Raw genomic sequence first — 13,439 nt, 5'->3', positions numbered from 1 at the left:
ATAAATTGTGGGCATCAGGAGTGGACTAGGAAAGCAGTTAATAACAACGTCGCGCATGATGTCGTGTCTGTGGAATGTGCTGCAGAATAGGCACACATCCTTTTGTTCATGGTCTGGTAGATGCAAAGTGAAGATTAAGTAAGAGAAAGTTTTAACTGGAAAACTGTAACAACTCTCGAGGTCATCGTCATCACCGCGAACCAAACCATGGAGGACAAGTACAACTTTCACATTCAAATCCTTCCGTGACTTTTGGCGAGTTATAGACACCAAAGTTAGGATCTTGGGTTCCAGCTCTGTTGGTCCATCAAGTGTCCACCACGCAGACATTTTCCTCCTTAATTGGATAGATTCTTGGAATATGGCGACAAAAGGTCGGACCAGCGGTAGTGGGACTCGGCAAGTTTACTAAAATGCTGCCCTTCTGTCGTGGAGCAACTTGGCACTTGATTAATAAATCCTTTATCTGGCGCACATCAACTTGGCAGTGATTACAACCTTGACGGTTTGTAATCATGATCAGATTTATTGCCGAGGTTTCTACTCTTTGTTTTATGGGAGTCGGGCAAATGTCAAAACCATGTCAAAATTTTCTCCAGTCTCGTCATGATCTTGTAAATTGAGACTTGGAGACTTGCAAGGAATAGGAAAATGGAAACATACGAGTCAAATTCGAATCAAACACGAGAGGGAAAGCTTTCAGAGAAAAATATCAAAACTCGATTCGAGGCTTTTATTTTATTTCATAAAAGGCAGGAGCTTCTGCTGTTGGATGGGATTCTATAACCATTTTGTGCTCGATCCACTTTCCCCGATGCTGCAACCAACCGACTGACATCCCAAATCAAAACATATTCAACAGAAGTCGATTCTTGGGAGGTCTGTCTGCGAGGAAGGAGAATTCAATCCAGGTGAAGTTTCGAAATCCTTTCCTCCTCCTGAATGTCATCTCCGAAAGGAAACAAAGTGACGGGCTGTCTCTGAAGGGAAATGAACTCCGAGTCCATCCAAATATGAATTCTACTTTAGAGACCTGTCTGATTTTTTCGGAGAAATTATAATACGCAACGAAATATGACAAAACTGCAGTGCAGCTTCATTTGCACAGCCCGAGCCAGTCATTTGCTTAGAATTTCTTAATTTCGAAACCAGTGAGTTGACATTTTTGACACCCCCCGTTTTACAAAAAAAATGCGCATTTTAAGTTGAACTAAAGTTGGTCAAAATCGATTCCGTGGATTTTTCCGTGTCCCAAACAGATAGGCAGACGGACAAACTGGGTACGCACATAGATAATCTCCTTCTCTAGCTAAAAAGTTTTAGAATTTTATGCATTGTTTACAGAAATATTGCTGTCATCACCGGGTGTTAGAGAAGGAAATGTGAAGCATAACTTGATCCAGTTTTTTAACATATTTTGAGCCATTTCCTTTGGAATTAATCACCCTGCAGTTGGCAACTTCTCAACGACCTGACACTGTAGCCGTTAACCCAATAAAAAGTGAAACAGGAATTTCTCCAAAACTTTGTGGCAAGAAATGTTTTCCTCTCTACGCCACGTACGACGAGTGGTGTGGATATACCAAATGGAAACTGCTGCTGGTTGGTCGTCGTGCATTTAAATGTAGGAAAAAATTTGAAGGATTGGTGCCATTATCGCGTACAAACATACACATAAAATCGTTCACTTTCGATTTCTCTATGATTTACGGGTGTTGTAAGAACATGCAAATGTAATGTCATAACAGGGTGAGAATGAAGTTGGAAGTCTTTTTAATTCTAACAAGCCACCAACATCAGGGTTTCCCTCTTCAACTGTAAAGTGTCTAAAATTTTATGATGTAAGCATCACTCTCAATGTATGTAGAAAAGCATAAAAGTTTTCGAATTTCGAGCTAGCGAAGAATTATAACTGTAACTTTTGATGTTAATGAAAGTTGCTGCCTAACCAATCCGTTCCAGGAAGGACGGCGACAGTCGAATACAAATAATGTGTTTGTTTGTTTAATTTGAACTGAATCCGACCGAGATGTATTCACACCTTCAAACTAATTGCACTCGTCAGAGAAGGGAGTGTATTTCCTCCTCCTCCATCCGCCCCAATAAATTTGGTGACTAACGACAAGGAACAAATTCCTTGATGCTGTGTTATTGGTGGATTAGGCACGAATATGCATAACTTGGCTCCTTTATACTTGAACATATGCAAAAGTATTTTGCAAAATGTGTACGTGCAATGACGCCCATTAATTATTTTTCCAATCCAGTACACAGCCAGCGCACAATGAAATTAATGAAAACTCAATTTCACAACAAACATCGTTAGGAATCCTTTTAAATGAGTTATTTATGGAACCAAACTAATTTATTTTGTGTATTGAATAGGGTGACAAAAGGTAAGAAATGTCTTGAACGACTTTAGAGATAAGTCGTCATGTTATGAACCAATTTCGAATATTGCCAAACTCATTTCAACTCAGTCCGGCTTCTAATTGCTTATTAAACGAGCTCAATTAGAGGATTGAATTTGCAACAAATTTGTTTAGCTCTTTGACCTCGCCACAAGTATTTATTTGCCATCAACAGCCAGCATAATTTCCAAGTGCTTGGTTTGTACATACTTTCAATTTGAAAAAATAAATTATGCAAATTGACCACGATGAATCATGCGAGCTTGAAACTCTGCCTCCAGACGGAAAATGATGACTGCACATAAATGCTCTCCAGTGCAAAATATGCAAAAAGCAAACTTGTGCAATAACAATGAGTGTGTGGGATGGCCTGTGATGTAAGAATACTTATTTATGAGCATGGAAATTACTTCATATTTTATTCTGCAGGCAATGCATGCAGACAAGTTATATAATTTTTGGACCAAACCAGGCCTTATGGAATCATCATGTCTGTCTGTCTGCAATTGAATTGGCATAATGATCAACAAATTGCTTAGAGAGACCCTGACGACTGGGTTCGGGCCATATTAAGTCTGCACTAGGTTAGTTTTCCTGATTAGTTAAATAAATTCAAGCTCTGCAAATTGCAAACTGCAATAAACGTATCATAAACTAGCAAAATTATTGCCCTTGCTTGCAAATAATTCATGATGTGACGTAATGTTAATGCCCACCCTGATTTAAACTGGCTGAGTCGTCGGGAACAACGAATCTAATCCGACTCATGGAAATCTATAGCTGAGCTCGATTGGTTGGAAAAGTTTGGAAATAAATTAACTATTCCTTGCTTATGTTTGCAGATGAATATAAATAAGTTCCGCGTGCAATAATAAAATATCAAGTTTGATTGATTTAAGATCAAATTTCTTATTGATGAATGAATATGTACATATGTACATACACAGGTACATAAAATAAAAATGTTGATTAATTTAATGTGTGTATACACTAGACGTGTCAACAAATGACGGAATCCTTGAAACCCTTTTGTGCTAACTTTAATAATGTCACTTGCTATAAGTTAGTTACGTACATATGTACATAGATAGGTACTAGGTAGGTAGGTTGCTTTAATAATTACGATAACATATATTTTGTCCATGTTAATTGCAGGCGAATTTGTGGGTCTGTCTGTCTGTTGTGTCAGTAATATTTCATGTCCAATTATCCAACTCAATTAGATAGATAAAGACTACTAACAGGTATTATAGATTCCTTCCCGATTGTATTCATTAGCTCATCAAATGTTTAGCACAATTAAGTTCATGCTTTGATCACTTCTTCGACTTGTTTTGTTGAGCAGAAAGCTCCCTGAATATAAATTAGCATGTTTTTCGTCCGTAATCTAAAACTACTGTGTCTCCTCCTCCTCCTCTCAATCAAACCTGACAAGTCAATATTTTCAGTAAAAACTGGCAAATATTTGGACATCTTGACAATTCTCCTTTGATGTTACAGTCCAATTAATTGTAATGAATGGCTCATCTACGCATCTGTATATTTCTCAGTATCAAAGTATGATTTGCAAGCCAACAAAATTCAGTGGGCAATGAATCGGTTCAGTTTTCTCTGGCTCTTGAGCCCACACGCTATTTGCATGACCCATTGGCCTCATTGGTAATTCTGCAAGCAGAGACGGCTACAAAATGACTGCAAACTAATTCCTCCTCTGACTGAATTGGCTTTGGTTTGCCCAGCCCAGCAAGAAGAGCGTCGAGAAGGAGCGTCTCTCTCTTCTTTTCTGGCGAGTCGTCTATCCAAATCCAAAATCTAAACTTTCAATCTGTCGTGTGTTTGTAAAATAAAAGACTTTGCAACAAAAACAGGTTGGAGGATGGAGTTGGACATTTTTCTCGACCCGTCACTTTTAATGGGGAGGAGACGTCTGTGTCGCATAATGTTGGCTAGGTTATAGGTAGTTATACTTCATCGTGAGTGACCTGAACTTGATGACGAGGTTCATCAAGAGAGCAGCACTTATCAACAAAAATCTTTTTTTGTTTCGGTTCATGATGGATGAGCAAGTAAAGATACACCAACATGCCTAGAGAAAAAACACTCAAAATAAGTCGTCTGCCGTGCCCTGTTTGAAATTCAATCTCCCATCAATTTAGGTCTCTTGCTGAGAGACACGATTCTAATAATCATCACTGCACTGAATATTTGTAAAACACAGCATATGAGATCACCCAGATATATGGATGATGACCAAATAGACGGATTTAGACGCAAGGTGATCTTTGCATATGTACATAAATATATGACTCATTGAGGCGAGTAAGCGACATAAGATCAACCCAAATAATTGTTAAACTTCCCAAACTCTTTTTTCATCATATTTATCAGCAAAAGTCGAACTCTTCATGGAACATTACTCGACATCCTTGGTGTACTTAAGCACACATTAAATGCATTGTTGGATAAAAGATTCATTCACTTTGCGGCGTTTGTATGAATTTGTCATATCCGGATAAGGACTGTGCAAATAGCGAATGATCGACTTGCGGAGGGGTGAGGGTAGATGTTAAGGCATTCTATCCTTCCCAACAGGTTACACCAGGGGGGTAGGGGTCAAAATTCGCCGAAAATCGATCACATGCTTTATGTACGGCTCCATACCACATCATTGTGTATTAGCTACGCATGATCCTATTTTTAGCTAGGCTGTGATAAAAAATTATGCGTCAGTCAGTCATTCTTTTTCCCCAATGCATATTAATCCTAAGTTAAGCTAAGTTGTTTGCAAGGTAGGAGAATCCATCCAGACTGGAAAATCCACAACTGAAAGAAACTACGGCATAGAAGTAACAAGAGCAAGCTGGTTCTCATTGTCAAGAGTGAGTACACAAAAAACACGAAAATCAGTTCTGCGTAAGAAATTGTACCGGAATTTTTTACCGGGTAGGATAATTGGTTGGAATGTGCGGAAAAAAGTTTCGGGTAATCATTGATGAAGCTCTTTAAAATAAGCAGATACACGCATGCATAGTCTCAGTTGATGAACCTTACTTTTTGATTAACGTTCCTCTTATATTGCTCGACTTTGACAGGTCATCATCCCAGAGAAGATATTGAAAGGCAAATTATTGTTTGACTTGGTGTGCCAAACTGAGAAAAAGTGCTTGCCAACATTCTGCTCAAGCTTTGACAAAATTAACCAAAAATCGAAACATTGCAAACCACGATGACGATATATATCGTTGGTTGGCAGAGATATGTGCAATGCACAACATGTTAAGAACACAAGCAACCCGTCAGTCTGTCAATATAGGGTGTCAGTCATACGTCAGAGTAGGATATGATTCGAAACTGCGAAAAAAACTGTTTGCCGGGTAAGTATATGAAAAGGTAAAAGTGTATCTTATCTCTCGCCCAACAGCTTTTTGGAGGATGAATACTCGCGAGCACTTTATTTTTACATGCATAAATCTTCTCCTCTGTGGCATCATTTCGTTACCTCATAAAGCAAAGTACGAAGATAAATTGACTCGAATAGTTTGAGTAAATAGAAGCAGAGCACACTTTGTTGTTGGGCAATTACTTAAGTTGGACCAAAGGATAATAAGCACTTTTGGGCATATGTAGTTAGTCTAGGAGTAGGAATAGTAAGTACTGTACACACAAAACAGAACATCGATTCGCAATTTGGCAGGTGTTTGCTCTTTAAATAAGAGGACGACGGGGAAGAAGTCTCTCTCCATGTCGAAATCCTGGGTTGACGAAGAACAAGCAAACAATAAACCAAGTTGCCACGTTTGCATTTCTGTTATGTGCACAAGTTCAGCAATTTTTCATGCGACATTAATGTACTATAAATGAGTATATACTTAAGGTGAAGGAATTGGTATTACTGTGAAAAGTATGTACACAAGTGAATGCAAATATCCATAACTCTGAGATATTTATTCTCTTGCATATGTCCGCATGTGAAGTTATTATAGAAATTGCATTTTGGTGGTAGTTTCTTGGAAAATATTGAAGGTTGTATCCCTTGTAATATTTGCTAGCATGAGGGACAAATATGTATGTATGAAGGTGCTGCATGGCGGCTGCGAATCGATTTTATTGATGCAAACATGGCATGCATGAAGTAATTCACAACAACAACCACTGCCTATCCTGGCAGTATGGGAGGGTGAGATAATGCAATATGTAATACAAAATGATGGACAATTTAATGCCGAGCTTTAGGAGCTTTCTGTCGTACCTCAAAGGGGGTTTCGCCATGATGTCGACTAACGATTCGGAATCCACAAATTTCCGCCCCAATGGCCCGGATTTTCGGTTTCACTTCGACGACCAACTCATCCTCACGAATGAGACCGTGGTAGCCCGTTTCTGCATCCACCAGCTCGGGACGGGGCACTGCGAAAGACAAAACAATACGAGGATGACACTCATCATAAATTATGTTTTGACATCACCAGCTACATTATTCTATGTTCGATGGAACTGCTCCTCCAGGGGATTTAATACATAATTCCGTTCTGCTTTCTCTCCTCGTTGAACCTTAAGAATAGGGAGCGTTGGCAAGAGAAAAGTTTGCTGAAAGTTAACCACTACTTACTTACATTCGCTATAAACTAGGCATTCAAAGGAAACGTTCAGTAAAAACTGTAATTATATAATGTGGCATTTATACCCTTCCTGGTGTTTGTTTGCTCGACCCGAATTTTGCCTTTCTCCCTGCATGCAAAACCAATTTACCCATAAATAATGATCGATCATATCGATTTATTATTCCCTTCGCCTTCCATGCAAAGTTAGAAACACGTGAACAATGATTCGTATTTTTAAAAAACATGTCAAATGTATATCATGACGCAACGTGCAATTCTCAGCTCTGAACTAATAATAGCTCATTAAAAATGTAACTCATCTTAAGCGTCACGAACAGCAAAAATTAATTCAAATTGATTTGAAATTGTCTTCTTAACACGATCGTCTCGTCTCTTTGGTTTGGTGCAAACAAACCGTGGCATGTCAATTACTTTGCAAAATCTGCTCATTTTATTTAACCCTGATGGCACGATGCGACTTATTTATATTATATAAGTTATATGCAGAGACTGGCGGATTAAAGATATCGGGATTAAGGATTGAGATTGAGGATTAAATTTTAAAATCTTGGGATTGAGATTGAGGATTAAGGATTAATTTTAAAATTGTGGGATTAAGGATTGGGATTAGGGATTGAATTCAATCTGGGATTGGGATTAATTCGGGATTAAATTTTGGGTAGTTTTCAGGGATTGGGAATTAATTTAGTCCTGGATTAATTGTTTGCATTAAATTTCATCATGCCAGATTTTTAAAATAATTAAATGAATCTGAACTTAGGAACAAGAAATATTTTGAACATTTCACATGCAAAATTAGATAGTTTAAGAATAAAATTTTTAAATGGCAATTGAATATTTTTTGCACTAAAAATTATATACGGGAAAAATGCTAATTTTACTCTAGGTACTATTTTTAACGGAAAACTTTGACCAGAATTTGAGCAGAGCACTCACATTGCTCACACCAATGTTGAAAATTGTGCATTGAGGATACCACGTTATGAGTAGTTTTGCAAAATGATGTGCAATATTTTTAAATATGTGATAAAAATGAACGAAATGCAATCAATTCTTGAAAAGGGAGCGATCTTAAGAGAAGTTAGCTTTTCGATTTTTAATTCATTGCAAATTTAATCCCATTTTAATCCCATTCTAATCCCACTTTAGGATTAAACTTGGCATAGAGGGATTGGGGATTAGGGATTAAGGATTAAAATTCAAGAACTTGGGATTAAAGATTGAGATTGAGGATTAATTAATCCCCAATCCTAATCTCAATCCCCAATCCTTAATCCGGGATTGACCAGTCTCTGGTTATATGTGTACATGTATACGAACATAGCGAGCAAAGGTGGACCACCACTTTAGCACAAATGCAGTGGCGTATTATGGTTCAATAAATAAATAAAAAGTTCAATAACTCTTATCGGGAACAGGGACGCTAAATTACTTTGCGCATCGATTATTTATTACTTTTATTGACTGCCTACTCGGGTATGAAATTTACTGGGCAATAAACACGGACGTATTCATTTTCTGGTCGCAGTAGTGAGAGAGGTAAAATTTGGGGAAGACCGACGAAGCATAATATAATTAATTACCAACTACCATTTATTATTGGGCTTAAATAATACTTGTATGCGAATAATATTGAGGATGTTTAAAAAAATGTTTGTCAGTAATTGTAGATTGTGGTATTTTTATGAAAAAGGGTACAATACATAAATTGTACTGCATCATATGTGTACACATAAATATACGTACCAACAACCAGAAATTATAAACAATCTCTGCCATTCCAGAACTACAGATATACCAACTTGTATCTTCTGCTCTCATAGAGTTATTTAAATAACTCTTCGTAAATTGATTCAAGGAAGTAGAACAATGAGTTACAAATAACGAGTAAGGTGCACCCACCCACTCACTAATCCTAAGTATAATTAGTAATAATGCTCGTTTTGATGGGATATAATTTGCATACAACGTTCGAAAATTCCCATGACGTAGTTTGTATATATGTATTATGCCATTATGCCAACTGATCTAAAGTATTAGACTATCAGTTTACATAGAGTCCTGGATAAGATAAAATATACCCAGTTCAGTTAATTTCGTTCGTGCCCCGCATCTGGTATAATAGTCAAAATTCTCCCAAGCGAAATACACAAAGCTAATATATACATTGTATTTACGGTACTCCAAGGAAATATAGAAAATTGTAATCATGATTGCTTGTACTTTGGTGTGTGGGTGGATATGACTGATAAGCTAAACCAACATCTGGTAAAAAATAGATGATTTATAGTAAAAATTTCTGGTAACAAGAGTCATCTCTCAGTAGGAAAAATTTTTATTTAAACGCGGGAATGTTAATTTAATGGTTGGGTTACATACACCGTAATTGCTACGCGGTCTGTCACTCAATCAGCATTGATTCGAACAGGGCGATGAAACAAACCGAGATGACTAATTCCAAATTCGCATCCGTCGTTCCTGCACATTCTTCCTTGTCTCACGGATGTTGGAAGTGTGAATTTTCGAGTAAAATGAATGCCACTCTCGTCATTTGCATTTGTTCGTAAATGTCACAATATGTGACGATAATAAGCAAAGGGGGTGTATCATATAAATATTATTCGTTCAAGTCAGTGGTTCGCTAATTTGAGATGTTATTATTTTTAAACCCGGCCTGTTTTGTGTTTCTGTCGCATTTTTTGCTACTGGTTTAAAGTTACTTGCTATTATTAGATTATTATTATATTACGAAATATATAATTGCGTCCATCAATATTTTATTTTAAAAGCAATAAAGCCGACTTCCTGATAATTTCGTATTGTGTTTTCTAGAGGAAAACGATTACTACTGTGACGAATAGGTCAATAAAATAGTTCCATAAACCAGGTCAATTTTATTTATTGTAAACTACTCAAGAAGGTGGGACATGTAATAATGCGAGTTCCGCTTTAAAAAATTTATTTTAATGTACAGACTGTTTGTTAACATTCAGAATAGCTTTTTATATTGTTTTTATTTGTATTTGCAACCAGTAAAAGTCAAGCAGTATAGATAATTCACATTCCTATTGAATTACTTTTACGGTAAAAGTTTTACCTCTTTCACTGGTCGTTCCAAATACTCCGATGGACAAGAGTCCGGTTAAAACCAAAATTTTAATCATGATTTCACAGTCACTCTCTCACGTCTCTCTTTCCCAATCACTTATTTACCTTCACCCCGTTCGTTCTAGGTACTACACACTTTCTCCAAGATTATTCTGGCAATAAATTATGGCACCAAATGATGGCATCGATATGTAACAACAAAGACGATAACGACGACGGATAATAATAAAGCAGAATAAGGCGAACGTTTTTTTTCACTAAAAACTGTGTTTTATTGTTATTGTTGTCCTTATCAAAATTACACCTGGTTTGATTTTGGTTTTCTTACTGGCTCATCGAGCCCATGCTTTCCCTGCAATCCCGACTCACACTCTGTCTGATTCGAGATGAAACAACGTGTTTGGGTTGTAGAGGAATATTATTATACAGCAGGTGCACATTGGCTCACTACTCACCATGCACCGAGATCTGTCAAAAGGTTTGAAAGTGGAAGTTCGAGTGCCGCAGTCCGACTGAAGCCCGGAACCCGAATTCTAATTCTCCCAACCAACCAAACCACCATCAGACCTTTTTTCTTCAACAACTCCAGCTTGGAAGGAGACGATCAGCAGTAGAAGCAGAGTTGGTAGGCTTTCTATGTTGGCAGCAGTGATAGCACCAAGCACCATCCTCCTATATAGCTACTCTTCAGCCGTGCTCCAACCAATCTTCCACCAGGTCCCTCCACAAACCAGGACCATACCTAAAAGGGGGGTAGACCGAGCATCTCGTCCCCCCTTCAGCTCCAGGGCTCCCCAAGTTCATCCATTAACACCTCCACTTCGACATGAATAGCAGATGCTAAATATGAAAAATACTGCAAAAGGTAACGATGAGCAAGCAGTTACGAATTGAGAAAATGTGCATCGAAGGATGATTCATAGTACGTTGAAATGATGACGTACTTTGGTCAGTAAATACCAAAAAGTGAAGGGCAAGAAGGGACTGACGAAGATGATGGGTTCTCCCAAAAGTTGGCTGAATATGGTGGAAAGGGTTGAGGATTGAGACGAGAGAGATGTTCAAGGAATTCAAGTCGACATGCGTTGACTAGTAAGCAATATGAAGAGAATTTTAGGGTATGGTTTCAATTGGTACATTCTATATTGCATTTCCTATTGTGCATGGTTCCTCTCGTATTCTTATCTGAGCTCTCTTCACTTTCCGTAAATGGACAAGTTGAGACTTCTTTAGTAAGTCAGCGACACAACTGAGACTGTACCTCTGAGGGCATCTCTCTTCTCATAGGAAAACCACTACTTATACTGCTGAAGCTAATATGAAAAAAAAACAAATATAAAATTTTTATTAAGTATGAATTTACGAGGATCGAAAGGATGAAATGCATAATTTTTTGAGGTAGTTTACGTAATTCAGTATGACCTAAACGAGATGGTCGTTAGAAGTAGAAGATTCACTGGAAACGACGATGGCTGGTGGCGTGTTGTACAAACATAATGCTAATATAATGCTTGTTAATTTGATATGCGCTACAAACCATGGACGTAATTTCTTGGCATTTATTTGGAAAATCCAGTCACGTAAGAATATTAAGTGAATCTTAAAGTTTATTATGTAGAGGCTGCTGCAGTGGAGGATGTGTCCATTGCTGTCTCTTCGGTGTATTTTCCTTTCCCAGCAGCCAATTTCGCCGTTCGTCCCTTGGCTCTGCGATCCATAATTTCCTTTCTGTTCTTATCCATCTTCAGCTTAACAATGGTGACCTATACATACATCCACAATACATAAAGGATTCTATTTCATTGCATAGCTGACAATGATGATTACTTAGATTTAGTTATTCACCTTAGATGGATGGACAGGTACTTGAACCGTAGTCCCGTTAGCTTTCTCCCTAACAATTTTGTCAACATAAAGAGAAAATCGTTTCCTGTAGACGGCGGTGACTTTGCCGACTTGTTGTCCCTTGAAGTGTCCTCGCATAACCTGTTAAAAAATCAGCTTGGTCAGTCACATCATAATATGGCACGAGCCCGCAGTAACTATTCTTAATTCAGTGGATTTTTTTTTCAGAGCCTAATTTTTCGGCATGATTACTCATTCAAAGCCACACAACTTCTAGATTTGATCATAGAGAACCTATGGTCAAACCTGTAAGAAGTCTGCAACACATTTAGCAATTTGTCTAAGTGAATGGGTTAATGGTCATCATAAAAATAATATTCTGTTTATCTCAAACTTGAAATGGATTGCTGCTCTGGTTTTTATATTATTTTTTCGCACCTGTACTTCATCATCTTTTCTGACAGGCATGGATCTGACGTTGTACTTCAAGCGAAGTTCTTTCGAGAGGGGGGCCGACATAAGCTTCCTTCTAACATGAGATGGAGCGTTGAAGTGACGCTTACGATTCTTCCTTCTCGACACTGAAACTTGTGGGTTCCGCTTCATTTTTGAAACTAGGTGTATACCTGCATATATCGAACACATTGAATACTTAAACTTGGAAAAAAAGAGTTTCAATCTATAGTTTTACTATTAGATAAAACTTTTAAATACTCATATTTGAACATAGTTATGTGCTGTGTAGTACGTATTCATATTATGAATATATAATATACATAATAACTAGTAATAAACTGCAAACACAGTAAAACAAAACAAAATAAGACCAAGTTTAATTAAAATGTTCTGATATTAGCCAACTAATTAAGTACCAAAAACAATTAAACTTGCATCCTTATGTAACAGTTATTACAGGTCATGTTTTAAAAATTGCCGAATGACATTCAAAAATCAGACTAAACTTTCGTAATCTTCAAATTCCGACAAATCAAATCAAATTTCAGACGAGACAAATGTTGAAATGTTTCCGGCTAACATGATAGGCAAATTTCACTTGGGACCACCAACATCTAATACAAACCTTGAACTTGACTAGTTTATGCAGATGTTTTAACTCTAATTTTGGCTCTAAGCACAGTTTCAAAAATTAAGTGAATTACCTGAAAATTTGAAGAATTATGGTGTCTTGCTGGTCTCGCCGACTGGAGTTGAGCGAAGAACTGCCACGCGAGGAAGGATTCACATTTGCCCACTCAACCCACCACCACCAGTTGGGCAGGAGTTAGCCTCTCTCTCACAGCAACGCAAGCATTTTTGGCATGCAATAATAATGCGAAGGGAATTATAGTGCTCAAGTCGCACTCAATAATTGAGTCTCAATTTCATGATTCACTCATGTCATTTCAAAGCAGGCAGAAATTGGTGGAACATATTTTGTGTTTACCCAAACGGT

General features: G+C 37.5%; 2 protein-coding genes across 2 annotated transcripts in view; both read right to left on the bottom strand.

The window, feature by feature from the left end:
* LOC110851691 (calsyntenin-1) overlaps positions 1-11,424 on the bottom strand; it is a 57,940-nt gene extending 46,516 nt beyond the window's left edge. The window contains exons 1-3 of the mRNA XM_022099563.2: positions 11,086-11,424; positions 10,131-10,997; positions 6,661-6,818 (exon numbers count right to left, since the gene is read on the bottom strand). Coding sequence (XP_021955255.1) covers positions 6,661-6,818; positions 10,131-10,197 — 225 coding nt within the window. The 5' untranslated portion in view covers positions 10,198-10,997; positions 11,086-11,424. The remainder of the gene's footprint in view (positions 1-6,660; positions 6,819-10,130; positions 10,998-11,085) is intronic.
* Positions 11,425-11,680: 256 nt separating this feature from the next.
* LOC110851726 (60S ribosomal protein L26) lies at positions 11,681-13,285 on the bottom strand. Its single transcript, XM_022099615.2, has 4 exons — positions 13,147-13,285; positions 12,425-12,612; positions 11,987-12,127; positions 11,681-11,904 (listed from the first exon to the last, which is right to left on the bottom strand). The coding sequence occupies exons 2-4, from the start codon at positions 12,590-12,592 to the stop codon at positions 11,752-11,754; spliced, it is 462 nt and encodes a 153-aa protein (XP_021955307.1). The 5' UTR covers positions 12,593-12,612; positions 13,147-13,285; the 3' UTR covers positions 11,681-11,751.
* Between the last annotated feature and the right edge of the window lie 154 nt (positions 13,286-13,439).

The sequence above is a fragment of the Folsomia candida genome, unplaced genomic scaffold (genome assembly GCF_002217175.1).
Source record: "Folsomia candida strain VU population unplaced genomic scaffold, ASM221717v1 Fcan01_Sc007, whole genome shotgun sequence".
Classification (NCBI taxonomy): domain Eukaryota; kingdom Metazoa; phylum Arthropoda; class Collembola; order Entomobryomorpha; family Isotomidae; genus Folsomia; species Folsomia candida.
The sequence above is the reverse complement of the archived record's forward strand: the minus strand, read 5'-3'. Positions and strand labels throughout refer to the sequence as shown.

What these genes read in the sequence shown, in the direction of transcription:
- LOC110851726 (XM_022099615.2), bottom strand. Translation starts at nt 12,592, where the DNA reads ATGAAGCGGAACCCACAAGTTTCAGTGTCGAGAAGGAAGAATCGTAAG. An exon ending in GAAAAGATGATGAAGTACAG is followed by an intron (nt 12,128 to 12,424) that starts GTGCGAAAAAAT and finishes ATTTTTTAACAG; the next exon opens with GTTATGCGAGGACACTTCAA. An exon ending in TACCTGTCCATCCATCTAAG is followed by an intron (nt 11,905 to 11,986) that starts GTGAATAACTAA and finishes ATGTATGTATAG; the next exon opens with GTCACCATTGTTAAGCTGAA.